The following is a 26,098-nucleotide window of genomic DNA, read 5'->3' as shown; positions in this document are numbered from 1 at the left end:
GCTCTGCCTTCAGGTGGTCCCCAGGGGCATCGATAAACAGCCATAATGCTCCCTGTGGATGCCCTGGTTGCGGGAGGACGGAGCATTCCAGGTATTCCAGAGGGAGGTGGTGTGTGAGATGCAAGATGCTCTAGGCGCGGAGTGCGATGGGAGAAGGAGGGGCCTCCCTGGGGGCTTGTTACGAGGCCGCTTTCCAGGCCCACCCCAGACCTACTGGAGACGCTGAGGCAGGACATGCCACAGGCTCCCGCACGACACGGGGTCTTATCTAGTCAATAAATGCTGAGTGCCAGGCTGGGAACGAGCAAACAGGCAGAAATCTCTACCCTCGAGGAACTGATGTTCTAACGGAGGAGAGAGTAACATGAAGATTTATTGAGAGTGGCTACGACACAATGGGGACATCAGCAGATATTTGAACAACACACAAAGAAACTATGGTTATCGTTCTTAAGACACGTCTCCTTTTTGTCGTCTACAATGTATACATGCCACTATGACCAAGAACTCAAGATCTGGAGTGAGACAGTCCTGGGGTCAAATCCCTCCTCTTCTGCTAGCTCACTGCGGGCCGTTGGGTGGCCCCCGTAACTTTGCCATGCTTGAGCGGGGCAGAGAAACGGGTCTCCGATGAGAGTGAAGAGCTAGACAGGCTCACTGAGAGACCCCAAACGACCAGAGATGCTGGACAGGACCCAGGTGGTGGCCGATTCAATTTTCCAAGGATGGCCACTGTATTATCCATTGTCACATAACAAGCTATCCCCAAATTTAGCAGCTAAAAGTCGCTTCACTACTTTGTGGTTCCTGTGGATCAGGAATCTGGGGACCTCTCAGCGAAGTGCCTTCGCATCAAGGTTCCCCACAAAGTGGGACCTCAATCTTGGTGTCAGCCGGGACTGTCGTCATCACAAGGGTCAACTTGTATGGCTGAATTTAGGTCTACCATTTTGCTATTTATTTTCAGTTCATCTCTTTGCAGCCCCGGCCCCCGCGTCCCCACGACCTCACCCTCGGCGCATCTGCAGACGTCTTTGTGGCAGATCTTCCGCAGGGAAGATCGCTCTGTGGGCAGATTGTAGAAGGAGCTGCACCTCCGGGCTGCGAGAGGGGTCGAGAGCCTGCGGTTGCCTTGGGCCAGCGTTCCTGGGCGCAGGGTTCCCTCCTGGCCGCGCCCCCCGCAGGCCTCGCCCGCCTAGCTCTCTCCAGCCACCCCCTCAACAGGCCCCTCCCCTTTGCAGACCCCGCCCCCTTCCTGCCCACCCCAGCCCCAGCAGGCCACGCCCAGTCTCTTCTTGGCCCCGCCCTTCCAGGGCCCACACCTACCGCTTCGACCACTCAAGAAAGCCACGCCCCTTGTCATCACACCCTTTTTGGTCCCTTCCAGCGCCTTTCTCAACCCCGCAGGCCCCTCTTGGCCACGCCCCATTCCCTCCTGGCCCTGTCCGTCACCCTCCCTCCTGGCCCCGCCCCTCGCCCGCCCTCCTGGCCCTGTCCATCACCCTACCTCCTGGCCCCGCCCCTCGTCCTCCTTCCCGGCCCATCCATCACAGGCCTCTTCCCCTCCGGGAGCCCCCTCCACCCCAGACCCCTGCTCACAAGGCTCCTAGTAGTCGTAGACCGTGACGTGCGCGGCCTGCAGGAACTCCGCCTTCAGCATCCTGTGGACCCGGAAGCCCAGCATCGTGTCTTCCTTGTGGGAGAGCTGAGGGAGGAGGGTGCTGTCTGAGCTGACCAGGGCCACTGACCCTTGGGCACTAACCACAGGGCCTTGGCCGTCCCACCGACCACGTGGCCTTGACCACTGAGGAGCCGGCCTCAGACGGCGTGGCTGTCTGGCAACCCCACCCAAGGCGCTGACCGCGGGGTCTCCGCCCACAGGCCTCTGGCGCAGGACCCCCGGCCTCCCTCACCTTCTCCTGGTAGAGGACGACGGTGCTGTCGCTGGAGCTCGTCTTGGTCTCATACTGGAAGGCGTACATCTCCGCGTCGCTCGTGAGCTGGGGCAGAGGGTGAGGATTACATGTGGTCAGAGACCCCGGGGCCCCCAGCCGCAGGAGCCCCAGTCAGTGCGGGGTAACTCTCAGAGTTCCCAGCCCTTGTCCAATCAGTTGGGGAAACTGAGGCACAATCAGGGCAAGGATTTGGCCAAGGTCATGCAGGGAGACAACCAGAAGAGGGCATGGCTGCTGACCGTGGGGCATTAACCCCCGGACCTTGACCTGGGTAGATGCTGCCTTGGGCACACAAGGGGAGTGTGGGGGTTGCCAGGGCAACACCAGTGGGCAGGTTGGACACTTATTACCTGTTTGAGGTCCTTCTGGTTGGGGTAGAAGCCGGTGATCAGGGAGACCTCCATAATGGTCATCGTGGCCTCTCGATCACCCTGGAACCTGGGGATTTCACAGCTCCCGTCTACTCCCACTTTCCTGCTGTCCCTTCCCCCATCCTCCCACTGCCGTCATCTCTCGCCTGGACTCCTGGGTCTCCCTGTCGCTCCTCTGCCCCCAGCAGCATACAGCTTCAGCAAACAGGATTCTGACATGTCATCTCCTTGCTTAACGATCTTTATCAAATGCCTTGTCTCACTCTTCTACTTCACCTCCTCCCACTCCAGCCTCCATTTGATTGGTCTTAAGCATCAGTCTCTCTCCTGCCACTGGACCTTTGCACACGCTGTTCTCTCAGCCTGGAATCCTCCCTCCTCCACTCTGCCCTGCAAAATCCTTGCATCTTTGCAATCTCAGCCCGTGCATCACTCCCTCTAGAGGCCTTCTCTGGCCCACACACCACATCGTTCTCTCATTTGCCCTCCTCTGGCTCACAGACCGCTCCTTTGCTGCACTTAATGACAACCGTCACTTTACATTGATTCTGGGTGATCAGTTTGGTTATTGCCTGTCTCCCCTGATAGGCTGTGAGCTCCCCTGGGGCCGGAGGGGCTGCCTTGCTCACAGCTGTTCCTCCAGCTCCTAGAGCAGAGCCTGGCACTCAGCAGGCACTGGATATGGGGGGCAGAGCAGGACTGGGGGTGGGGCTGGGGCATAAGGAGATGAGGATGCGGGCGAGCCGTGGAGCTTGGAGGCGGCTCTGGGTACCTGGATCATGGAGTATGTTTGCCATGGTGGAGCCCGCCATCCTGGGACCTGGCCGGATGAGGGGTTGGATGGGAGAGCAGCATGGGAGGGTGGGGTAGGAGGCAGCATGGGGGACCGGCAGGGCAGGGCCGCAGGAGAGATAGGGTGAGGGGCAGGCACAGAGAGGCAAGCTTGGCGGGTCCCCCCTCCATTCTGTCCACAGGGAAAGCTGCTGGGGAATCTGGTTACCAAGAAGTGAGGCCTTCCTCCCGCCCAGCCTGAGATCCTGGTACCCTGACCTTGTCTCCATCCGGAGCCGTAAGGTCTCTTCCCCCTTTTTATTCACTGCAGAGAGAAAGCAGATGTTTAGAGGCTGGGTAACACAGCCTCGGGAACTAGCTTCCTCGGTTCAAATCCTGTCTGCTGTGTGACTTTGGGCAAGTTGCTTAACCTCTCTGTGCTTTGGTTTCCTAATCTGAGAAGCGGCTCATAAGATTCCTAACCCAGCAGGGTTGTTGTAAGGATTAAGTGAGTTAATACAAGCAAAACGCTTAAGACAGTGTCAGATCAGTGCTTTATAATCGTCAGTTATTATTACTATCCTTATTACTATTATTAAGAAATGGGGCTCAAGCCAAAAGCTTGGTCACTTTTGGTCCCTAAAAGTCCTGAGACTGGAGAGGGTTGTTCCCCCACCCCGGCGGTGAGCTCCCAATGGCAGCGTTCTCTCTCCTCCTCACTGTGGCCTGCAAGTCCCTGTGCCATGTGCCCCTGTCACTTCTCCAACTCTTTCTCCTAAGACTCTACCCCTTGCTCCTCTGTAGCCACACTGGCTTCCTCACTGTTCCTCAAACCAGGTAAGCTCATTCTTGCCTCAGGGCCTTTGCACCTGCTGTTCTGCCCTCCTGGAATGCTCTTCCTTCAGATCCTTCATGGCTTATTCTCTTACTCAAATGCCGCCTCCTCAGAGAGCTTCCCTGGAACCTCCTCTAAGTCTGAATCATCTTTTTTAACTTTATTTTGCGTGGCACTTATCATCACTGGCTATTATGCTATATATTTATTTTTTATAATGTAGGTTCATTTCTTTTTAATTTATTATAAATAAATAACAGTAAGAGTATAATATACTGTTACTGTGTTATTGTTATTGTTGTACTGTTGTTATATTGTTGTTGTTGTGTTACTGTTTGTCTCCTTCTACTGGAATGTGGGCTCCAGGGGAAGAAGGTATATTTTTTCTTCATGCCTATGTTCCCAGGGCCAATAAACAGAGCGCGCCACGTAGTAAATGCTCACGAAACGTTTGTCGAATGACTGAATAAAGCAATAACTGTGCTTCCTGAATGAGAGCTCAAGTAAAATCATAAAAATGCCGAGTTGGCTTCCCTGGGGCCAGGCTCACTTTCCGGGGCATTCTGGAGAGTCACGTTCAGGTGGAACAGGTTACAGGTGTGCTCCCAGGACTCTGGGGACCTGTGGCACATGGTCAAGATCTGCAGGGCAGGGAAGGAGTAAGAGCCCGTCCCACCCACCCCCTTTCCTCCCTGCTCCAGCCCTCGCCTGCCCGGGGCTCTGCCCCTGCGGGGAGTTCACAGCCAAGCCCGCCCCTCAGTCCATGGGCGCAGCGGCCAGAACACCCCATGGCATCTAGACCAGCTCTGCTAGAACTTTCTGCGAGGATGGCAGCTGCCTCCATCTGCTGTCCAGAGGGCAGCCACTAGCCGCCTGCGGCTCTTGAGCCCTTGAAATGCAGCTAATGCAACCGTGGAGCTGATTTTTTTTTAATGCAATTAATGGAAGTGTAACTGGGGCTCAGGGAGGAGTGTGACATGCCCCAGGTCACACCACGGAGGCAGGGGTTCACCCGTGACTCCACTGCTGGAAGCAGGATGGTAGGCTGCCTCAAATTTGCTGAATGAGAGGGCTGTCGTCCTGGGCCACAGGGCATGAGGCTGCAAGATGTAACAGGGCTGCTGGCTCAGATAGTGGGGGGAGGGTGCGCCTTGGGAGGCACCCTGAGGGAGAGTCTCCCTTGAGGGGGGCAAGGAAGGAGACACCCCTCCAGGGACTCGCATGGAGGGGCAAACGGGTCCAGAGGCCTCTATCTCCCCTGACTCTTGACTCAGAGCAAATGAAACTCTATCTGCGCCTCGATTTCCCCACCTGTTGAATGGAGTCCTTATTTTTACCAGCTTCCCAGGGGGTGCTGGAGGCGTCCTCAGCTTCGTTCCTAGCAAAGTGCAGTGCCCTAAATGGTAGCTCAAATTATTGCTGATTTTGATCTTGTCCTGGAGTCTAGTCTGGCCTCTCTTCCCACCCACTGGGGGCCCTGGGCTCCAGCGCAGGATCTCGAGGGTGCGACACCAGACCTACCGAGACGGTGCCTCTTCCTCTGCCGCTGAGCAGAGAACTGAAAGGAGGAAGGAGGCGGATTGGAAGGTGGAGGAAGCAGCAAACATGGCTCGAATGCAGTGGGGGTGGGAGGAAAGCATGCAAGGGCATTGGCGTCTCATTATTTCCCTAACTTGGGGTCTGCTCACTCAATGCCCAGCTCTCCCCATGCAGATAGTTTTACATTTCCTTCTTGTTCTTCTTCTTTTTGGTGAGGAAGATTGGCCCTGAGATAACATCTGTGCCCATCTTCCTCTATTTTGTATATGGGACACTGCCACATCATGGCTTGATGAACGGGGTGTAGGTCCTTGCCCAGGATTTGAACCAGTGAACTCCGGAACACTGAAGCTCGCAAACTTAACCACAACACCACTAGGCAGCTCCTACTTTTCCTTCTTGATAGAACATTTGTGGTGTGTACCCTGTCACAGATCAACCAGAACTGCTGACTCAGGCTATGTCCGAATGTACATCTGTCTAATCTATCCATAGCATCTCCAAAGTTCCCCAGGCATGGAACCCCCACAAGACCCTTCTCCCTGGCATCTCTGCATCGACTCATGCCCCCCACATACCTTCTTCCGTCATCAGCCAGAGCAAAATTTTACAAATTCACATCCAATCGCATCATCCCTGCTTAAACCTCATTGCCATTCTGGGAACACTCCAGCCTCAGGGCCTTTGCACCTGCTGTTCCCTCTGCCTAGATAGCCACCAGGCTCACTCTTTCCTTTCCTTAAGACTTTGCTCAAATGTTACCTTGTTGGTAAGACCTTCCCTGCCCATCCTATCTAAAATTGCAACTCCTTGATGTCCCTACCCGCTTGCTGCTATTTCCCCCCATAGCACTTGCCAGCCTTTAACACACTATATGTTCTACTTATTCACATGTCTTTATTGTCTGTCTCCCCGACTAAAATATAAAATTCTACAGAAACAGGGTTTTTTTCTGTCTTGTTCAAGGCTGTATTTCCAGCACTTAGAACAGTGCTTGGCACACAGTAAGTGCTCAGTAAAGATGGGTCGAATGATTGAAGGTAAATGTCATCTCCTCCATGGGATAAGGTCATGGAAATTACCTTACTCCCCACACCCAGATTATTTTCCCCTTTATACACTTTTTTCTTTTCCCTGTGTTCAGAGAGCCTAAAATAGAATATATTGATTCCGTTTCTTTCTAAACTGTAAGTCCCATGAAAGCAGGGACCACAGACCTTTCATAATGTACCCCTGATGCTCAGGAGAATGTTTGGCACGTGGGGGAAATGTTTGTGGAATAAATGAATCAATACATTGACAGTATTGCCAATGGTTGCGAGATACTCTTGGGGAGGGAGATTGACAGGGATATGGCTCTTGACCTCATGTCCGATGCCACCTCTGTGTGGCCTTCTCGTCTGCCCCTGAGCGCCTCACCTTTGCTGACCGCTGCTGGTAGGCATTGTTCTGATCGATGAGCCACTCCACGCTGAAGGCTCTCTTAGGGGCGCTGATCTGGACTCGGAGGTCCTGGACACCCTCGAAGGGGACAGCTTGGCTGAAGCGGGTGAGGGCCTCGCCGGCCACCGCCGTGGCCTGGGTGTTGGAACAGAGGCCGCGGATCAGCACCACAGACAGCGCCCCGGGCGCAGCACCACGGACAGCTCCTTCCGGGGGCCTGGCCGCGTCAGCACCTCGGCCAGCGCCCCCAGCCCCGCCTCTCCGAGACCCCGGGTCACCTGGGTGGACTGGAAACCGCCTCCCAGCTCCCTCTTCTCCAGGAGCCACTTGATGACGGCGTACGTCTCATTGTGCCGACCCAGCTCCAGCTTCTGCATCAGCGCGTAGGCCGTGGCCTCAATGGTGTACAGGGAGTTCTTGTCTGAGTCGTTCACTGGCCAGTGGCTTTTATGTAGAAAACGGATGGCCACCTGGTCACCCAGATCAGAGCTCCCCTGCTAGACCTGCCCTCCCCTTGTGTCATCTGGCCCGATTGTTCTCATCTGCTGTTTTATTGAGCGCTTACTTTACGTGGAATTCTTTGAGGGGGCTTACGGACACTGTATTTTCAGAACCGCTCTAGGAGACAGGGACTCTAACTATTTCAAGATAGGAAATCGAGGTTCCAGGAGGCTCCTCCAGGTCCCTCCAGTCTTACTGCAAGTGAGTTTTCCTAACTCGACTCCTCTTGACTTGGGGAATGGGGAAGATGGGATAAGGACTTTGGAATGAGGTCGGGTAGGTCATGGGAGGCAGAGCCCTCTCAATCTCCCACGTTTAGTGGCCTTCATTCCATCCTTGACCACAACAAGCACTTTCTCACTTAGGGAGTTTGCATGCCCCACTGCCTTAGCTTGGAATGTCCTTCGCCTTTCACACAGGTTGGCCTTCTCATCTTTCAGCAGCTCAGGGGTCCTCTTTTCCCACAGGCCTTCTGAGCCCTCTAATCCATACTCCCCTCCCCTTGTCATCTCTCCCACCCACCTTGTATGCTCTCATCTCAGCATTTATCTCAATTTGGAATTCTCTGTTGATCTGTTTGTCTTCTGCCTGCCTCCCCCAGGGGTGGTGGGGCCTTTGAAGGCAAGGACCTTATCAATCTTGTTCACCTTGGTTTCTCAGGATCTGAGAAACCAAGATCAAGAGTTGGCACACCATCGGTGCTCAGTAAATGCTGAGTGACGAAGCACTCATTGCTGGGTTTGAGACCACGCAATCCCCTTCCCTCCACCGCCATGACTGTGGCAGACACACAGTTGTTTAAGAAGTGGCCCCACACCCACCATGGCTGGCAAAGATGTCCAGGCAGTCATTGGCTTTGGGGCTGTTGGTGGGGGCCAGAGCATAGGAGACTATGGCTATGGCAAAGGTTGTCTGAATGCTGGGGAGGCGTTGTTCCAGGAAGTCACTGGCTTTCTTCATGCTGGCAATCAAATTCTAGAGAGTCAGAGAGAGGAGGCTAGAGGAAGGTGATCGGGGGAAAGGGGTCTGGGAGTTAGAAGAGAAGCATCCATTGAGAGGAACATGGGGGTGGGGGAGCTCCCTGTGTGGAGGGCCTATGGCACCCTGCAGGTCCTGCCCTCCTCTTTGGGTCCCACCAGGACGTCCTTGATGTACAATTCCTTCCCCTCATTCAGGGCGATCAGGACAAGAGCTGTGAGTGATACGTCTGCCTCAGAGTTTTGGTAGCCACCCTGTGGATGCAGAACCATACCCATGGTCCCGTCAGCATCTTGGGGCCATGTTCTCCAACCTCCCCGACCTTGAAAACTCCCACATGCTCAGCTCTGGGCTGGATGATGCTGAAAGCAGGATGGGGAGAGGGAAGGAGAGAGGAGGAGGAGGGGCCATCTTGAGATTTGCCCGTATGAGGTCTGCCTTACTAACAAAACCTAACAGCCACGGAGGGTGCTGGGCTAAACTCTCTATGCTACCTCAGAGTATCTTGCAGCAGCTCCGTTTTCCTGATGAGGAAACGGAGGCTCAGAGAGGTGAAGTCTCCCCATTGCTAGTTAATGACTGACTTAGGGTTTGGACTCCTCTGCAGTCTCCAAGCTTCCACCCTCAACCCCTGCACTGGGTTGAACAGTGCCCCCCGCCCCCAAACTCATGTCCACCCGGAACCTCAGAATATGATCTTATTTGCAAAGATGGTCTTTGCAGGTGTAACTAGTTAAAGAGAGGTCATACTGGATTAGGGTGGACCCTATATCCAACGGTGAGTGTCCTTATAAGAAGGCCACATGAAGACACACAGAAGGAAGGAGGGCCTGTGAAGATGGAGACGCAGAATGGAGCGATGCAGCTGCAAGCCAAGGAACCCCAGAGCCACCAAGCTAGAAGAGGCAAGAAATGATTCTCTTCTAGAGCTTTCAGAAGGAGCATGGCCCTGCCGACACCTTGATTTTGGACTTCTAGTCTCCAGAACTTTGACAAAATAAATACACTTCTGGCGTTTTAAGCCCCCCAGTTTGCGATACTTTGTTAGAGCAGCCATAGGAAATGAATACGCCCCTCGCAGTCTTTTCCTTCCACAGTGGCCAATGAAGCCTGTGAGGTCTCGAATCAGGTCACGTCCCTCCTGTGCTCAGAACCTTCCATGGCTCCCACCTCACTCAGAGAAAAAGCTCACATCCTCCTTGTAGCCCACAAGGTCCTGCAGAGGGAACCTCTGTCCCATCCCCTCCCTGCCCTCACCTCATCCCCCTCTCCCCTTGCTCACTCTATTTCACACTGGCCTCCTCTCTGTCCTTCAAACATATTGGGCACATTCCAGTCTCAGGGCCTTTGCACATGCTTTTCCCTCTGCTTGGAACACTCTTCCCCTCATTATCTATATGACTTGCTCTCTCACCTCCTGGTCTGTACATTTATCATCTCCTAATGAAGTCTTCCAAAATCACACCACCATCACCTTGATCCCCCTTTCCCTGCAACCCTCCCCTGACCACTGCTAACATGCCACATCGCTTACATCGACATTAGACTTATTGCCTGGCTGATTTTCGTCTGTTTTTGTAAAACCTGTGTTTGTAACCTCTCTGTGCCACCTTCCTGTCAGGCTCTCGCTCACACAGTCCCTCCAACTCCTTGAGTCCTCCTCCCCCTGGAGGTGCAATCTGTCTTTGCTGGCTTCATTCCTTTATCCAGAGTTTTATTCAGCAGACACTTGCCAATGAACCAGATCCTCTTCCCTCCCTGGTAGGGCTCACAGTATGGAAAAAGCAGACCCTGAGCAGACTATTTCAAATCCTCACTGAGGCCCCCAATGCCCTGCAGGCTCCAGGATCCGCCATCTTTCTTCCCTTTCAGGCCTCAGGATGGACTGTCCTCTCCCCTAGCTTTGGGCTCTGATCACCCTGGTCTCTTTTACATGTTGTCAAATGTGCTGGAGCCTCAGGGCCTTTGCACATGCTGCTTCCCTTGCCTGAAGCTCTCTTTCCCATTCTTCCCCCACCAGCTCTCTTCCTCCATTGGGTTGCTGCTTTATTGCCACTTCCTTTTGCAGGTTTCCCCTGACACCCCCAGGGTCAGACGTGACCCGTATTCAATACTCTCTCCTGGTATTTCTCGCCCATGGACTTAATCACTAGTTATAATTCTTTGGGGAACTTTTTCCTCCCCCCATCCCAAGCTGTATCTATCTTGTTTCCTGCTGTGTCTCCCCTCTGCCTAGCACAAGACCTGGTACACAGCCGTTGCTGGATAAATGTTTGTTGAATGAATGAATGAATGAATGCCTAATGTGATAGGTGCAATGATGGAGACAGGCAGAGGGTTGGTATTCAGGGGATCCTTCCTGGAGGAGGTGATATCTGAGAAAACATAATTTGGCCAGGTGAGGGGAAAAGAAGGGCTGGAGTGGGGATATGTCATGCAGAAAGGGCAACATAAGCTAAGACACGGAGCTGAGGTGGAGGGACCCAGGAGCAGGGAGTAGGGAAGGGTGAGGCTTGAGAGGAGACACGAAGAGAGGGAGATAGCAGAGAGATAGTCGTGGGCAAGTGTGAGCCACGAAAAGTGTTTGAGCAGGACAGAGACCTCCAGGACTGTTTGTAAGCTGTTTCTGGAGGCTAGTGTGGAGGGACACTTGGGAGGGTCAGCTGTGTTGGCAGGGGGATGGCAGGACGCAGGCCCTGTGAGGCATGGGGGCCAGGACTGGGGCCTGCTTGATGTGGGGGTGAGGGAGAGATGGGGTCCCAGCCTTGCCCAGCCTCCCGCACATTGCAATGGAGTGCAGGGCGGTCCAGAGCAGGGGACGTGATGCTGGGGACCAAGCCTCAGCTCTTCCCTCTTCTCATTCTACCTGAGAGCAGGTCAGGGGCTTGAGATTCCACTGTTAGTGCCCAGAGCCCTGGGTTTTATTGCAGCGGCCCAGGCAGGGGGACGGTGGGCACCTGCATGGACGCCATGATCACAGGGCCCTTCTCCAAGAAGCGCCCGTCCTCTGCCTGCCTCCGGGTGATGATCCAGTTGGCAACGGCACAGAGAGTGTGCATGTTGATCGTGGTCACGGTCGCGGTGTGGTAGGCCAGGGTGAAGACCCGGAAGACATAGCTCGTTAGCCTTTTGGGAGGGAGATAGTGTGGGTGAGGACCAGGAGTGACAGCCCAGGGGGGTTCTAGGACACAGGCATCTACACCCGTCTGGAGGAGTCCACACCCTGGACCACACGGCTCCAGACCGACCCCTCATTTGCCGTTCCCCAGTCTGCCTGTGCCGCCGGCCCCAAGGCCCTGCAGTGTGGGTGCCCCTGGGGTCATCAAGCCCCAGGCTGGCCCTTTGGGCTTCCTGGGGGGCTGGGCAGGACTGCCAGCGTCCTCGTCCTTACCAGGTGCTTCCGCGGCTGCCCTTGCTGGAGTGGTAGGAGCCGTCATGAAGCCTGTGGGTCAGCATCTGAGTGTAACCTGCAGGATAGGGTGGAGGAGAGCTTGCAAGGAGAGCGGGGCTGGGGGGGGAGGGGGGGAGGGTTTGGGTGTGGCTGGGGCGGGGGTGGGTGTGGGGGTCAGGTGTCAGGCATCATCTGGGCTGGAGCAGGACAGGGTGTGGGTGTGACTTCAGAGTGCGTCACATCTAGAGGTGGCCTGGAGGAGGGGGCTTGTCCGGGTGCATCAGGGAGGGGGCTGCTGGGCCCATGTGTAAACAAAGGTCACTCTCAGGTGTGACCGTGGGAGCCCGTGTGCGTTCGTGTCTGGGGGTGATCTGGGAAACCCGCCCCATCGGGTCGTCTGGGGAGGATGTGACCAGGAACAGTCACTCGGAGGGATCAGAGAAGGTGACACTCAGGAAAGAGGGGACTCTGGGGGCCACCACGTGCCAGTTTCCTTGGGGGTTCTTTCTTGACTGTAAACTAGGGCTGTCGGTGTGTCTGTGCCGCCTGGTGGAAGGTCCTCCTGAGTGTCGTCTGGGGGGGGGGCGCCTCTCGGGAGGACTCTGAGCGTTGTTACTCAGGTACTACCTGAGGGTTCCCTGGGGGTCTGCTCTTCTGGGGTAACGTTGGGGGTGACAGTGTCTGGGCGTTATCTGGAGCTCACTCTCGAGAGCTCCTGGATGGAGAGTTGATGTCTGAGTGTAGCCAGGGAGACGGGTCTGTGTCCAAATTAACTTGAGGGTCTCTGTCTGGGTGTCATGAGCGGGGTGCATCTCTGGTTCCCTGGGGGGTTGGAGGGGGGCTGGGAAGGTGTGAGTACTCAGGTGGAACCAACAGGCCACCCCCTGGGGGTTTTCTGCTTGGGGCCTCCCTGGGGGTGTAACCAGGGGTGGGTCTAACCCGACACACTGTCTGAATATAACATAACCTGGGGCTTTGGGGTGAACCAGGGGGCCCGTTGTCAGACTCCAGCCTGGAGACAGGGCAGGGTGAAGGCAGAACCTGGGGGCCCTGCTGCGGGTCCCCTGGGGGACTCTGTATCACGTCGTCTGGGAGACAAGTCAGAGTTTGGGTGTTATTGTCTGGGAGGGTCCCTGGGGTTACCCCAGCCCTCCACCCAGAGAGCCCCGGACACCGTCCTCGAGGCCCCGCCAGGGTCCCCCTCTCACCGCTGACAATGTTCTTCATCACCTGGGTCCTGTGCTCCACCCCGACCTTGTCCCACTGGCCCGTGGCATCCAGGTAGCAGGTCAGGATGATCATGGGCGCCAGGGAGCTCAGCATCTGCTCAGGGCAGCTCCTCGGGAGCCTCAGCAGCTGCTGTGTTTCTGTGGGTGTCAGGCTGCCCAGGATGGTCTTGCCAAGGATGTCACCTGCCAGGTGGGCAGGGTCACCTTGGGAATGGCCTAAGCCCCACGGCTCCCTGAGTGCCCCACATGGGCACCCCCAGCCCCTCCTGCACCGTCTGTGCCTAGGCAGGCCCTGGGGGAGCTGCCCCCCGGCTCTGTCTTCAGTACCTTGGACACTGACAAACACTTCGGCCTCTGTATCGGGCATCTGGTTCAAAATGTCCTTTTTTGGCACCAGTTCTGTCTGGGTCTGACCTGAGTGGACACAACCTTCTGTGACAAGCAGATTCTGGGGCTGGGAGGCCAGAGGGCGCAGAGCCCTGGAGGAGCTCGGGCCGCCCGCCTGACCGCACCCTGTCAGGTCAGCCCCTCCCTCTGCCCTGGAATGGCCCGGGAGTGGGGGGGATCCCACATGCTCCTTGCAGACCCCACTAACCTTGGGGGTTCAGGAGGATGCTGTGGGAGAGCAGCTCTGTCCACCCTCCTGCCTGTGGGATGCAATGAGGAAGCAAGTGAAAAACAACAACAGTAATAATAATGACGATCACAATGACCGTAGGAGGAAACATTGATTAACTATTAAAGTAGATTCTGGAGCCCTGATATCTGGCTTCAAATCCCAGCTCTTCTGCTTACTAGCTGTGTGACCTTGGGAAAGTTACTTAACCTTGCTGTGCCTCAGTTTCCTCATGCATAAAAGGGAGAGAATAATAGTTCCTACCTCCCAGCATTGTTCCTAGGGCTCAATGAATTATTATTCTTAAAGCACCCTATTGTAAGGGCTAAACATGTGTGTTAAGTAAACAAAGTATTTTCAATGGGTCACGCGCTGGTCATGCATAATTTTCACAGCTCTGATTATTCGCCGCTGTGATGATCATCCTCATCCTGGAAACAAGGACGTGGAGTTCAGAGAAGTTAAGTAAGCTGCCCAAGGTCACACAGCAGGGACAAGATTTGAACTCACCCTGACTCCAAAGTCCCGAAGTGGGGGCTCTGTGATGGATCACACAGCCTGGGGTGCAGGGGAGGCCCTGCTGTCTACACTGGCAGCAAGAGGTGGTGGGTGCCTATTACCTGGACCAGGAGCATCTTCTTCACGTGATCCTTGATCCTGAGGCCCAAAGCCTTGACCTCCACGTCCACTTTGCCTATCTTGAGTGGGAGAAGCACGAAGAGCACTGTCTTGGAGGAGGTGGGGGGCACGACCACCACCTGGCGGTATGGGGCTTCCCGCCTTGAAGCGCTGCAGAGTAGCTCCTTGTAGGGGAATTTCACGCGGACCTGGGGTGGGTGATCAGTTAGGGGGGTGGCCCAGGACCCTAGAGTCACAGTCCCTTCCCTGCTCCTGCCCTGAGAGTCCCAAGTAGGTGACAGCACAGCACAGTGGTTGAAAGCAATGACTCCGTCTGAATTCAAACCTACTCGGCCTCTTATGTGCTGTGTGATCTCAGAAAAGCTCTTTAACCTCTCTGGGCCTCGGTTCATCTCTAAACCAAGAAAATAATAGCATCTGTTTGATGAGGTCATTGTGAGGTTTAAACGAGAAAATAGAAGCTTTTTCAAAGGGCTACCACTTCGCTGGTCCCTTCAAATAATGGACACATTCCATCCCCTTTATAGAACACCCTGATGTGGGGCCAGCCTGGTGGCGCAGTGGTTAAGTGTGCATGTTCCACTTCGGCGACCCAGGGTTCGCCGGTTCGGATCCCGGGTGTGGACATGGCACCGCTTGGCAAAAGCCATGCTGTGGCAGGCGTCCCACATATAAAGCAGAGGAAGATGGGCATGGATGTTAGCTCAGGGCCAGTCTTCCTCAGCAAAAAGAGGAGGATTGGCAGAAGTTAGCTCAGGGCTAATCTTCCTCAAAAAAGGAAAAAAAAAAAACCCCAACACCTTGACGGATGTTTTGGTGGGGAAGGAAAGCCGCAGGCTTCACCTTGGCCTGGCGGGCCCTGAAATTGTACAGCACGGCTTGGATCTGGACTTGCTTGTTCCTGATCACAGAAGAGGGCAGCTTAAGATCCACAAAGAACTCTTTCTTGACTGTCAGCTTGAAGGGACCCGAGACGCAGAGACCTAGAAGCGGCAGACATGTCAGAGTGACCTGGAGGCCCGCTGTCCCGGGGCGGGACGCTCCCCCGTCCTCTCAGCACTCGTCTGTGGGGTTACCTTGTCCAGCCTTGAGGCTGACGGCCACCAACTGCCACGTGCTGATGGAGTCGGGCACGTTCACGAGAATGCTGCTGTGCGAGATGCTGCTGGAAGCCGGGGGCAGGGCGGTGGTGGGGGCGGGACATCAGTGAGTTTGTGCTGCCTGAAGCAAGCCTGTGGATCGGGGGTCACTGTCCAGGGGTTACGATCACTCTGGGGGGTCACTGGGTCACTCCACTAGACACACTATCACCAAAGGGTCATCATCTGGGGGGATCTACTGGGATCTGCGCCCCTATTCAGGAAAGTTTCTATCTTGGGACAATCCTGAGAGCTCAACGTCACCGGTGGGGGCACTGGCCAGGACCGATGTGTGGAGGGACCAGGGGCCAGATGCTGGCATGGGGGTTCTGGTCCTACCCTGATCCACTTTCTGGCAGAGTAATCTTCCTCCAGAGCCAACTGTCAGGGAACCAGGTCCGGACGGGCAGGTCGTCCGGGAAGATGTCATCAAAGTCTTTGTCTTCATCCACTGCAAGGAGCGGACATGGGGCAGGGGTCTCCTTTGTGTCTCCCCCGTGGCCCACCTGACTCCTCAGTGGGGCGCTCCCACGCCATCCCCTTGTGGCCCTTATCACCGTTTGACTGTCCCCCGGCACTCCGTGCCCCTCACGGAGCCCCCCAACCCTGGGCCCCCTGCTGTGACCCCCCTCACTTGTCTCCAGAAGCAGCTGCTCCTCTCGGGCCTCCTGAGTCAGGGCCTCAGACAGATGGCAGCAGCTCGGGAAAGCGGCGACGCACGCTGGCCCGTGGTGGACATGTCGGGTCCTCTCCTCACGCGACAGTCCCACTGGGCTCTCCCGGAGCCCAGCCTCACAGCACTTTCACTCCAGCTCTGTCTCAAACTTATTCACTGTGGGCCAGGGTTAGAGGGACAGAGGAGGGGCTGAGAGAGACCTGAGGGAGCTGGGACCCATCCACCCCAATGCCATGTACACCTGGCCTCTATTTAGCCCCAGCTCTGGCAGATGCTGGTCCTGGCACTTTGCCTGGGCCTTCCCCAACACTGAACCCATGTGGTGAGTTCTGATGAGGAGGGTGAGCAACAGAGAGGTCCATTCACTGGCCCAGGCCACACAGCTCACAAGTGGCAAAGATGGGACCAGAATTCATGCTGCTTCTTTTTGCTTCTTCTTCCTCCTCTTCCTTCTTCTTTTTTGACAGGGATTGGTAATCCCCCAAGATGCCATTTTGACTCCCAATTTCCATTATATATATATTTTAAATGAAAACATAAAACTTGCTGTTAAGCATGATGTCAAGTGGAATCCTTCTAAATTAGCCAACTGAAGGGATGTGCTTAAAGATAAAAATACTATGGCAATTAAAAAATCTCATTTTCCACCCCATCACAAGATTAGAACACCTGTAGTTAAATAATATCGCTGATCATTACCATAAACAAAACCACAGTTTTTCTAAACTTTTCCCAGAAGGTTAGCATGAATTTTGACATGGAAATTAGAATTAGGGTTTTACCTCAATCTTCATTAGAGTCCACTTACTGTCCTTTTATTTAGATCCACAGAATCACCAGCATTGCTCAAAGAGACTGAAAAATCTAATATTGATAGAATCCATTCAGCGAACGCCACCCAGTACTGCTTCCCATGTTCCTTGAACTCCGGGCTCAGAGCTTCCTGTTCCGGTCCACACCCTGGCCTCGGGTGTGGCAGGATTGCTACATCCTATTCATTCATACTCAGCACTCCTGTCTCCTTTCATCTACATTCCCTCCTGTATCCCAGAGGCTAGACGTCTAAAAACTACATTTCCCAGACTCCCTTGCTGCTGGGGTTCTCGATGGAGTTAGATTCTGCCACCAAGATGCTCTTGTGTACGATTTGAAAGCTAGAAAGATGTGAAGGCCATTTCCACTGCAGCAGCAATAGGTGATGGGTGGGCTTCAGTCTATGCGTGTCTTTGCAATGGGCACAATTCCATGTTCCACCATCTACTCGTCAGCCCCATGAGAGATATCGGTTGCAGGTTCCTGAGATTTCACGATTTGCAAGAACTGTGGTGGGGTGATCTTGAGTCCCAGCAAGCAACCTTCCAACTTTTACTCCTGTTGTCCATCTGATGACTTTGAAAGCACCAAACTCCCCTCGTTAAATACCTCCCTCCCTGCTTGAAGTACCTACAGTGGTTTCATCTCTGTTCTAAGCCTTGATGAATACAGTAGGTTAGGGAGCCACGAGGGGCGCATCCCCTCTGACCTGCATTCCTCTTCAGGGAGCAGCGGTGGCAGGTAGGAGGGGGGCTCCAGGGGCAGTCCCACTCTGGGGGTCAGAGGAAAGAGTGAGAGGACAATTGTCAAGATCATTATAACATCCTTGATAGTTTCTGGGTGCTTACTGTATGCCCAGGGCTTTATATGCATCACCTCATTTTATCCCACAGTCTCCTGATGTTCAAAATTTGCTACTTAAAAGCTGTGCAATCTTCAGCAAGTCACTTAACCTCTTGTGCATTAATTTCCCCAGCTATGTAAAATGGTATAATCATAATTCTATCAATGAGATCATGCATATAAAAGTACTTAGCACAAGGTCCAGCTTGTAGTAAACAGAAACTATTGTTAATACCACTATTTACAGCCTAAAGAAGACACTCCTAGTTGTCCTCGGTATCCATTCTCCCCCTTCATCTGTGGCAACTAAATTTCTATCTTTTACATCACTCAGAATGAAGACTACTTTTCCCAGCCTCCCTTGCACCTGGGTGGGGCCATGTGACTGAGTTCTGGCCAATGAGATGTGAGAGGACTGTCTACCTCTTCCTTCTTCTCTCCATCCTGCTGTCTGGCATGAGGCCCTGGTGAGGCGCCATCTTGAAATATGGCAGGGCAACAAGCTAGAAGGAATCTGAGTCCCAGAATGACCTCTGCATAGTTACTAAGAGAGAAGTAAACTTCTACCCAGTTTAAGCTACTGTTCATTTGTATCTCTGATACATGTGGCCAAACCTATACCTTAACTAACACAGAGTGGGTTACTTCTATTATTATCTCCATTTTATGGACAGAGAGATAAGACTCAGAGGAAACGTGACTGGCCCATGGTAAGTGGTAGGGTCTTGGATTTTAGCCCACCTGTTTGACATCAAACTCCACGTTCCTAACCACTAGGCCGCATGGCCCCTGCCTCTGCCCTCCTCCTGCCCCAACCACTGCCTATACCTGAACTTGCTAGGGTGTCCATCCCTGTGCTCATCTTCATGTCCAATCCAGCGTCCTTGAATACAGCAAGTCTGTCTTTCCCACCGCCTGCGGTGCAGCCAATGTCGTGTTCCTCTACCACTTCCCAGACCTGGAGGGCAAGAGAGAACGCTGTATGTGGAGCCTGCATGACCCCTCCAGGGAAGGCATAATGGTGCACTGAATTGCTGCTCAAGTAATAATTCTCACACCATCTCTCATTTATTGAGCTCTTACCACCTTCCAACCCATGCTGTGCACTGGCTCCTTGAACCCTCTCAAGCATCAGTATTGCTCATTTAATAGCTGAAGAAACTGAGGCTCCACTTAGAACCTCCAGGCAACCTCTTGGCAAAAGCCCACATACTCTCACCTTCTTCTGTGTGAGCTTGTGTTTGCTGTTCAAGACATAGACAGCCTTGTCCACAGACACCAGCCCCACCGTGGCCTCTGCATCACCTGTCACCTTCACCTCCACCCGGCTGTTGGGCTCCAAAATCTGGGGACGTTTGTCATTTTTCAAGCCAACCTTCAGCTGAGCCAGGAAAAAGAGAGAAGTCAGGGAGAGGGACTCATAGTCTATCAAGGGGCTTCCACTTTCATGTCCATGCATCAGAGAACTCCACCAGGCCAATCTCAACCCCATGCATTTACTTGTATCTTCTCCACGCCCTAGGTTGAGCTTTTAAGGCCACATCTCTTCCACTTCCTCTCGTCTGCCCCCAGACTGGGAGTCCTTGAACTTTGACATGCCCTCTCCTCAGCTCTTTGATAGTGATGTGCAACTTAGGGAGTCTGGCTCACCATCCCCATGCATGTGTCATTCACATCAATCCATACGGAATCGGCCACAAGTTCAGGGTCCTGGCTGGTTGCTCTGGGCAGTAAATAAAAGGCCAGGATGCGGAAGGAGGGCAGCATCTTTGAAGCCACAAGAATGCTAGCTGACGTGAGGGCACTCTGAAGACTTTTTGGCTGACGTTTGGCATACATGATCTGGCCCTTACTCAGGACCTTGGAGACAAGGGAGGCCAAGGATGAGAAGGGCAGGGCCAGCTCACAAGGGAGACCCACAGTCCCATCTGAGCCCGCCCCAGATGGTTCCTACCTTCACACCACTGATCACAGTTCCTCCAACCCAGCTAGCCAAGAGTGTTCCAGGGAAAGAATTCCTTGACTCAGGTCCCGGTCCTAGCCCCTGACCAGGATGGTGAAGTAAGCGATCTTATCCTTGGTTGTCGAGTCCCGATGGTTTGTGTTGAGGCTTAGCTGCAAGTTGCTGCCAACTTCTGTGCCCAATGTCTTCACCTCGATGTACAGGAAGTTCTCTGACCTGTCCTGAGTTGAGTAGGGTCAAGCTGTCATGGTGGCTGAAGCCTTTTCCCCGGACTGGAGAGACTCATCTGTCTCCACCTGGAGAGAGCAATGGGCAATTAACTCCCAACCCTCCCAGTTCACGCAATCCCGCCATCTCTGCCCTGTCAGGTCAGTACCACGATAGGCAGCTTGTCCAGATCTCCACGTGTGTTGATGACCGAGTGGCCTCCCCATTGGACGAAGTGTACACTTTGTGTTCTTGGCAGTGGACGAGGACTTTGGAGGCTGGAGACCCATCAGGATTTGAGACCAAAACCTAGGGTGGAATCTAGCGTGAGACGAAGGACAGGTGCGGGGGTGTCTTGGCATGAGAAGTGGGGACTGAAAGTGTAGTCTGGATAGGACGGCTTGCATAGCTGTGCAAGTTGCTCACTGAACAACACCAGGGACACCATTCATATTAGAGTCTTTACGATGCACCACCCTATGTGGAGGCTCTGGGTGTTGGCGTGGCAGTGGGGTGGGGGGAAATTGGAGGTGGAGAGGGTAGGAGGAGATGTGGAGGGCTTGAGGTAAACTTGAGTGCAATTGACACCAAAGGATGTTTCTAGTTTTCCTAATGGCCACCAGACATCTCAGAGTTACCCCAAATGATTGCACGTAAAAACGGCAAGCCTGCTGTGCAAATGCAGCCTCAAAATGAACCCCTAAGCCCCCCATAGAGAAATTCTGGGGCCATCAGCCTACTTCAGGGGACCTGGGTCTTGACCTGAGGGGCGCTTGGGCTTGGTGTGGGGCTTATGATGGATTCAGTCCTCAGACAGATGAATTGTGGGGGGCAAGTGAGTCCAGTGTGGGTTTTTGTCTCCCTGGGGGAGGCATCTTTTGGGGGAGGGAGCCCTGAGTCTCTGGGTGGCGTGAACTTAGTCTCTGACCCTGAAGTGGAAGGACATTTCTGGCTTGAAATACTGGGGTGTCCTTATGAACTTGATGCTGTATGGGATCTGGGCGATCTTCACCCCGGAAATCTCGGCCTGGACCACCTCACCCCATGGAGAGACAAGGGGATTGTGAGACCTACAGAGGAAGTTCAGTCTCTTGGGGGGGTGGCGGGACTGCTGGTATGGGAGACCCATCTTGGTGAAGGCAGAGAAAGAGAGCAACACAACTTCAGCTCCTCCCAGGCTTTCTGGTATTTTCCCATGTCTCTGATGAGGAAACTGAGGCTGGGAGGTGGCCTGAGGTCTCAGAGTGTCTGGGCTGGGAAAGAACAGATTGTCATGACCTCAGCCAGGGGCCCGAGTGAGGGTGGTACCTGAAGAGAACACAGTGACATTGACAAAGATTGAGATCTCCTTGAAGTCCTTTTCTGGGCCTTGGCATGCATCCATCAGCATGTTCCTCCGGAGGGAGATGTGGCCCTGGCCTTCTGAGATCTGCTCTCAGGGCAGGAGAGAGGAAGAGCTTTCTTGGGGAGTGGAAGAGGGTGGGGGAGGGGAGGCAGTGGGGGGTGGTGGTGGAGGGAAGATGAGGGAGGGGAGATGGGAGGCGGGGGAGGGGTCAGAACTCAGTCACCTCCACCCTCTGCAGTGAACTTTGGATGGGGATCCGGCAGGAATCCTGCTTTATCCCAAAGATGGCCAGAGCGTATCCATCCACTAGCTCGTTGAATGTATACCTGGGGGATGGAGTGCCACCCGACTGGCTCTCACGCACCCACAGAACCTCATGTGGCTGCAGAGATGGCCTGTCTGATTTCATGGGACTGCAGCAATGGCGGTGAAATGTTGAGAGTGGTGGAAGTGGCCCCTGGAAGCTTAGATGGCTTCGTTGCTGACCCACACAACCCTGGGAGGTGACAAATAATGTCCCCTAAAGCCTTTTTGGGTTGCAGATGTGGCCTGTGCAATCTCACAAGATGGTATAGGTAGCCTGTACAGCCTTATCAGGCAGACTCGGTGGTCTGGAAAGCACGACAGGGCTGTAGGAATGGTCTGTATGATGTCAAGAAGTGGCAGACACAGCCCTTACAACCTTATGTGGACTACATGGCCTGTACAACCTCACAGAGCTGTAGAGATGGTCTATAAATCCCATAAAGCAGCAAATATAGCATTTGCAATTTCATAGAACTGCAGAGATGCTCTGGGCAACCTCACAAGACAGAAAAGGTGCCTGTGCAACCTTGTGGACCTTCAGAGATGGTCCAAACCATGAGATGTGGTACAACTCCATTAGGTAGATGAAATGGCCTGTCCAAACCCAGAGGCCTGAAGGGATGGTCTGCACAACCTCAAAGGTGGCAGAAGTGGTCTTCACAACCTCATAGGACAGTATAGGTGGCCAAGAGTGTCTCCCGAGTGGCAGAGATCCCCCCTATCATACCCTAAGGGCTACAGAAGTGGTCCGCTTCTCTCTACTCATTCAGTTTCTTGGCGTGCCTCGTCCTCTGGCCAGGCTGGGCCAAAGGGGACTCACCAGGCCCAGATGTCCACGCCCAGAGCCTCATCATTGAGGCTGAAGAAAGTCTTGTTTGGCTTCAGCTGGACCTCAAAGGACGGGAGCACTGGGTGGAGGAAAGGTAGTGGACGCCCTCAGCATTTTACTGTCCCCCTCATCCCCTCCCTGCCCTGCTCCTTCCTCGGTGACTCTGGCAACACCCAAGGGCTGGAAGATGTGGTCCTGTTCACCAGCACCCAGCTCAGGCTCCGGCACACAGTAGGTACACCATGAGACCAGCCCTGCTCCTTGCGTATCCCACCTGGCCCTCCCCACCACACCCTGCTCACCATATTCCTTCACGTCAAAGGCTGCCTTGAACTTCTGCCTGGCCGCACTCTGGTAACTGGCTTCTATGCTCCAGGTCCCAAGACTGAGGCACAGAGAGTTAGGAGGGACAGAGACTGAGAAGAAGAGCCTCCATCCTCCCAGCCCTGGGGCTCCCGGGGGGGCGGGGCACCTGATGAGCTCTGGGAGGCGGGCGGAAGGAGCTCACGAAGAAACCTCTGTTGGCCTGCAGATCCTGGCTCATCACAGTGATCCCGTCTGGGTTCTGTGGGGACAAGGGGTGGGTGGGTCATGTCCCCAGGCCTTCAGCCTATGATATCACCCCAGTGTCCAGGATCCACCTTCCCATCAGGAGAGGCCACCTTGATGTCCAGAGTGAATGTCCTGGTCACGGGACCCATCCTGTGGTTCACGGTAAACACCCGGTATTGAACTGGAGGAGGAGGAAAGACCCTGAACGTGGGAGAGAGTTTGGAGAGGGGGGATGTAGTCATTAAGATCTCAGGAAGTGGGGGTATGTTAGACAGAAGGAGACCTTGGGGGTTGGGACATGTTGGGTACTGGGCGGGGAAGACCAGGAACGAGAGTCAGCGCCTGCCCTGGGTCAAGTCCTGGGGGCTGTACCCAAGTGCTCAGGCGTGTAGATGGTCTTGTCTGTCTGGATAAAGATATAGCCAGCGTGGGGAGCCACAAGCACCGGCTTCTCCACGAAGGAGGACGATGAGATGGGTGCCCACATTGCCCGGATGATGACATACTGCTTCCCCCGTTGTGGGGGGAATACCAGGCTCTCGGGAATCTGGGGAGAGATGCCCGCACTCCTCAGGCCCTGCTGGGGTCTCCAACCCTGGGGCCCAAGCTCTGGGCCATATCTTGGAGAAGCAATTGAAAGGGGGCCTTCTGGCTCTGCCTTTGGGAGCAAGACAGCCACGTCCAAAGGTATCCAGCCAGGAGGGTTGCAATCCCGTCCATGATTGGCTTCCCAAGCCACCAGCAGAGGGCGCCTTTTGTTAATGCACCCAGAGGCATCCAATGAGCTGATCATGGCCGTTCTTGGAACCCTGTCTTACCCGAATTTGGATTTAAGCCGGCAGGACATAAGAGGAGCAGTAAGCCTATCCAGGCCCTGTGTCTACTCTCCAGTGTCCTTCGTGGGAAGTCCCTCGAGAGTCTGCCCCTCTCCACCCTTGCTGCAGACCCAAAGCCTCCCTTTGCAGCCACCCATCATCCTGGCCCATCACCCACCGTCACCGGTGCCTGGACCATAAAGTTATTTTCCTGCGACAGCATGAGCTGGCTAGTAGCCACCACTGTCCTCTTCATGGGAAAGTCCCACACCATGAGGTTCACCTCCAGGGGACCGGTGAGGGGCTGCCCACAGTCGGAGTGAGCTTGCACGTGGATGTTCTGGGGGCTGCCGACCCGTAGCACTCGGGGGGTCACCAGGATGTACCTGCCAGCAGACAAACAGGAGCACGGAGGGACTCAAGGTGGGGAAGCCACGGCGGAGACAGACGGGGTCGCACACAGGGACTCATGCAGACGGCAGATGTGCAGGCAGCTGGCAGAGTCCCCTCAGGCCTCCAGACTCACAGCGGCTCAGCATGGGTGAGGGGGGTCCCCAAGAGGACTAGAAGCAGCCCCAGGGGCCAGGGCACATCCATGGCAGTGGGAGGATGACGTGGGGCCCCAGGTCACAGGTGCCTGTCCTCTTGTCTGCCCAGCTCTGGTCTGTTTGTTTGGCCTGTCCCAGCTGAGTTAATATCTAAATGGACCGGGGCGGGGGGGCGGAATCCCCATAAATTCAATGAGGGGAAAGGGAGCTGCTCCTCCCTTCTCAGTCAAGCTTCCACTGGGGGCTGTGGACAGCGGCACTGAGCAGTGTTCCAGCCGCCTCCCACCTTGGGAGCCAGAGTGGCAGGGGGGGTGTCCTTCCCGTGAGCCACGGGGTCTCATCCTGAAGCCCTCCCCTCCCCCAGCAAGGAGCCTGGGCCATGTGGATGGTGCACTGGACTCAGGGCTTGGTTGGGATTGGCTGGAGGGAGCAGATAGGGTTGTCCCCACCTCCGCTCTTGTGAAATTGGCCAGAGTTCCTGGGGCGGCTCCTGCAGTGGGAGAGGATAGGTGTATGTTTTCATTTCCTAATCACAGGCACAAACAGCCAGTTGTCATTCAGCCGTATGGCCCCAGCGCCCCCCATAACAGAACCCTCTGGGAAATGCACGGGTCAATTTCTCTTGCTAGAATCAGATCTTTCTGCACCCAGGGCGCGCCGCCTGGTTTTTCTCCTTCCTCGCGGGAGACAATTATGCTTGGTAAATTGTGACCATTGTCCATTGTTTCTAAAACTTATGCCCGTCTCGCCGGGCTCCTTTTTCCAGAAGGCAAATTATACATATGAAACCAGGAATGAAAACACATCACACTTCAAGCATTCCTGGAAGAAGGGCTTTCTCTGTCCTGAAACAATTCTCGCTGGCTGTTTATGATGCCTGAGAAAATGTTGACCTCGCTTTGTGATTCTGCCTCTCAGAAGTGTGGGGTTGCAGACAAGTCTGTCTGGTTCTTCCATCTTCAGTGAAGTCAAGAGTGCCAGCTTGGCGAGTCTTGCTTGTTGGCAGGCCCCCGACCCCCGAAAATAATGATAATGTATGTTTATCCAACCAAGATCCATTAAGTATTTACTAGGAGCCCAGCCCTACTTAGGATGCTGGAGACACAGCACAGACAAAGGCCCTGCTTGTGTCGTGTGGACATTGACCGAGAACTCACTAAAGGCCCGAGGAGTACTTTCTCCTCCAACCTCACAGCCTCCTGTGAATTGGGTCCAACGCATGCCTGCTTTCCGGACTTTGTTGAGAGCTGGAAAACCAAGTGTGTCAGAAACAAGTGAGGCAGGTGGAAGCTCCTGTGTGCCAGACACTGTTCTAGGTGCTCTGTGCACACTCACAGGAGCCTCACAGCCATCTTGCAGTAAGAATTGCCACCCGTTGTACAGAAGGGGAAACTGAGGCCCCGGGATGTGGAGCAACTTCTCCCCGTGTCAGTGACGTGAGCTCTGAGGATGGGTAATGCTCTTAAGTCTACGGTAAACAATCTCTTATGAAGCAAAAAATCCACTGCATCAAATGAAGGCCTGGATCAGGGAAGCAGGTGAGACCCAATTTGGAAGGTTCTAGAACACTGGTGTCCATGTAGGGCAGCATGTTCCACCGCTGTCCCAGGCTCTCAGGGACTCTCCACCAATTCTGTTCGGCTCTCCCTTGGCTGGGGTGAGCTCTCCCCTTCACATCTTCGTCCCCACACCAGGCGTCCACATCCCCCACTCTGTTCCAGGGGGCCCCAGGTGTCCAGGACAGGGGGTTTTGCAAAGGTGAGGGGCGGCAGCTGCTCTATTCTCAGACCCTCC

General features: G+C 54.5%; 2 protein-coding genes across 15 annotated transcripts; both read right to left on the bottom strand.

Annotated features, from left to right (window-relative positions):
* Positions 1–1,645: 1,645 nt before the first annotated feature.
* Positions 1,646–18,697, bottom strand: LOC123279051 (putative protein C3P1). Of its 8 annotated transcripts, none has more exons than XR_011496142.1 (14): positions 16,042–18,695; positions 15,747–15,858; positions 15,345–15,433; positions 15,112–15,251; positions 14,250–14,456; positions 13,609–13,660; positions 13,341–13,427; positions 12,993–13,196; positions 11,785–11,860; positions 11,351–11,519; positions 7,193–7,358; positions 6,891–7,049; positions 1,914–2,393; positions 1,646–1,705 (listed from the first exon to the last, which is right to left on the bottom strand). XR_011496142.1 is itself a non-coding variant. In XM_070491964.1 (13 exons), coding segments are annotated over exons 2-13 (1,305 nt in total). In that variant the 5' UTR covers positions 16,043–16,239; positions 18,568–18,697; the 3' UTR covers positions 7,215–7,344. The 8 variants fall into 8 exon arrangements, 6 of the variants coding, with proteins under 6 accessions (XP_070348065.1, XP_044609297.2, XP_070348068.1 ...); XR_011496143.1 differs by lacking the exon at positions 1,646–1,705 and having other exon boundaries at positions 1,951–2,000; positions 2,306–2,393; XM_070491964.1 differs by lacking the exons at positions 1,646–1,705; positions 1,914–2,393; positions 6,891–7,049 and adding an exon at positions 8,237–8,390 and having other exon boundaries at positions 7,215–7,358; positions 16,042–16,239; positions 18,568–18,697.
* Positions 18,698–18,977: 280 nt separating this feature from the next.
* On the bottom strand, positions 18,978–25,828 carry LOC139041286 (complement C3-like). Of its 7 annotated transcripts, none has more exons than XM_070491973.1 (9): positions 24,283–25,828; positions 23,935–24,142; positions 23,052–23,142; positions 22,862–22,954; positions 22,692–22,774; positions 22,288–22,468; positions 21,218–21,338; positions 20,079–20,218; positions 18,978–19,998 (listed from the first exon to the last, which is right to left on the bottom strand). In XM_070491973.1, exons 1-5 carry the CDS (start codon positions 24,351–24,353, stop codon positions 22,755–22,757), a joined length of 483 nt encoding a protein of 160 aa, XP_070348074.1. In that variant the 5' UTR covers positions 24,354–25,828; the 3' UTR covers positions 18,978–19,998; positions 20,079–20,218; positions 21,218–21,338; positions 22,288–22,468; positions 22,692–22,754. The 7 variants fall into 7 exon arrangements, with proteins under 7 accessions (XP_070348074.1, XP_070348076.1, XP_070348078.1 ...); XM_070491971.1 differs by having other exon boundaries at positions 18,982–19,120; positions 19,240–19,998; positions 22,692–22,954; positions 24,283–25,827; XM_070491972.1 differs by having other exon boundaries at positions 18,986–19,120; positions 19,694–19,998; positions 22,692–22,954; positions 24,283–25,827.
* Between the last annotated feature and the right edge of the window lie 270 nt (positions 25,829–26,098).

Source organism: Equus asinus, chromosome 20 (genome assembly GCF_041296235.1).
Source record: "Equus asinus isolate D_3611 breed Donkey chromosome 20, EquAss-T2T_v2, whole genome shotgun sequence".
NCBI lineage: Eukaryota > Metazoa > Chordata > Mammalia > Perissodactyla > Equidae > Equus > Equus asinus.
This window is presented reverse-complemented; position numbering and strand designations above follow the sequence as displayed.

Coding starts and splice junctions, on each gene's coding strand:
- LOC123279051 (XM_070491964.1), bottom strand. Junction 15,434..15,746: donor CTGCCAGAAAGTGGATCAGG/GTAGGACCAGAA, acceptor CCCGGCTTCCAG/CAGCATCTCGCACAGCAGCA. Junction 13,428..13,608: donor CATCCTCCTGAACCCCCAAG/GTTAGTGGGGTC, acceptor GTGTCCACTCAG/GTCAGACCCAGACAGAACTG.
- LOC139041286 (XM_070491970.1), bottom strand. CDS start 24,353: ATGGATGTGCCCTGGCCCCTGGGGCTGCTTCTAGTCCTCTTGGGGACC. Junction 24,143..24,282: donor CTCACCCATGCTGAGCCGCT/GTGAGTCTGGAG, acceptor GTCTGCTGGCAG/GTACATCCTGGTGACCCCCC. Junction 22,955..23,051: donor CATTCACTCTGGACATCAAG/GTGGCCTCTCCT, acceptor TTGTCCCCACAG/AACCCAGACGGGATCACTGT.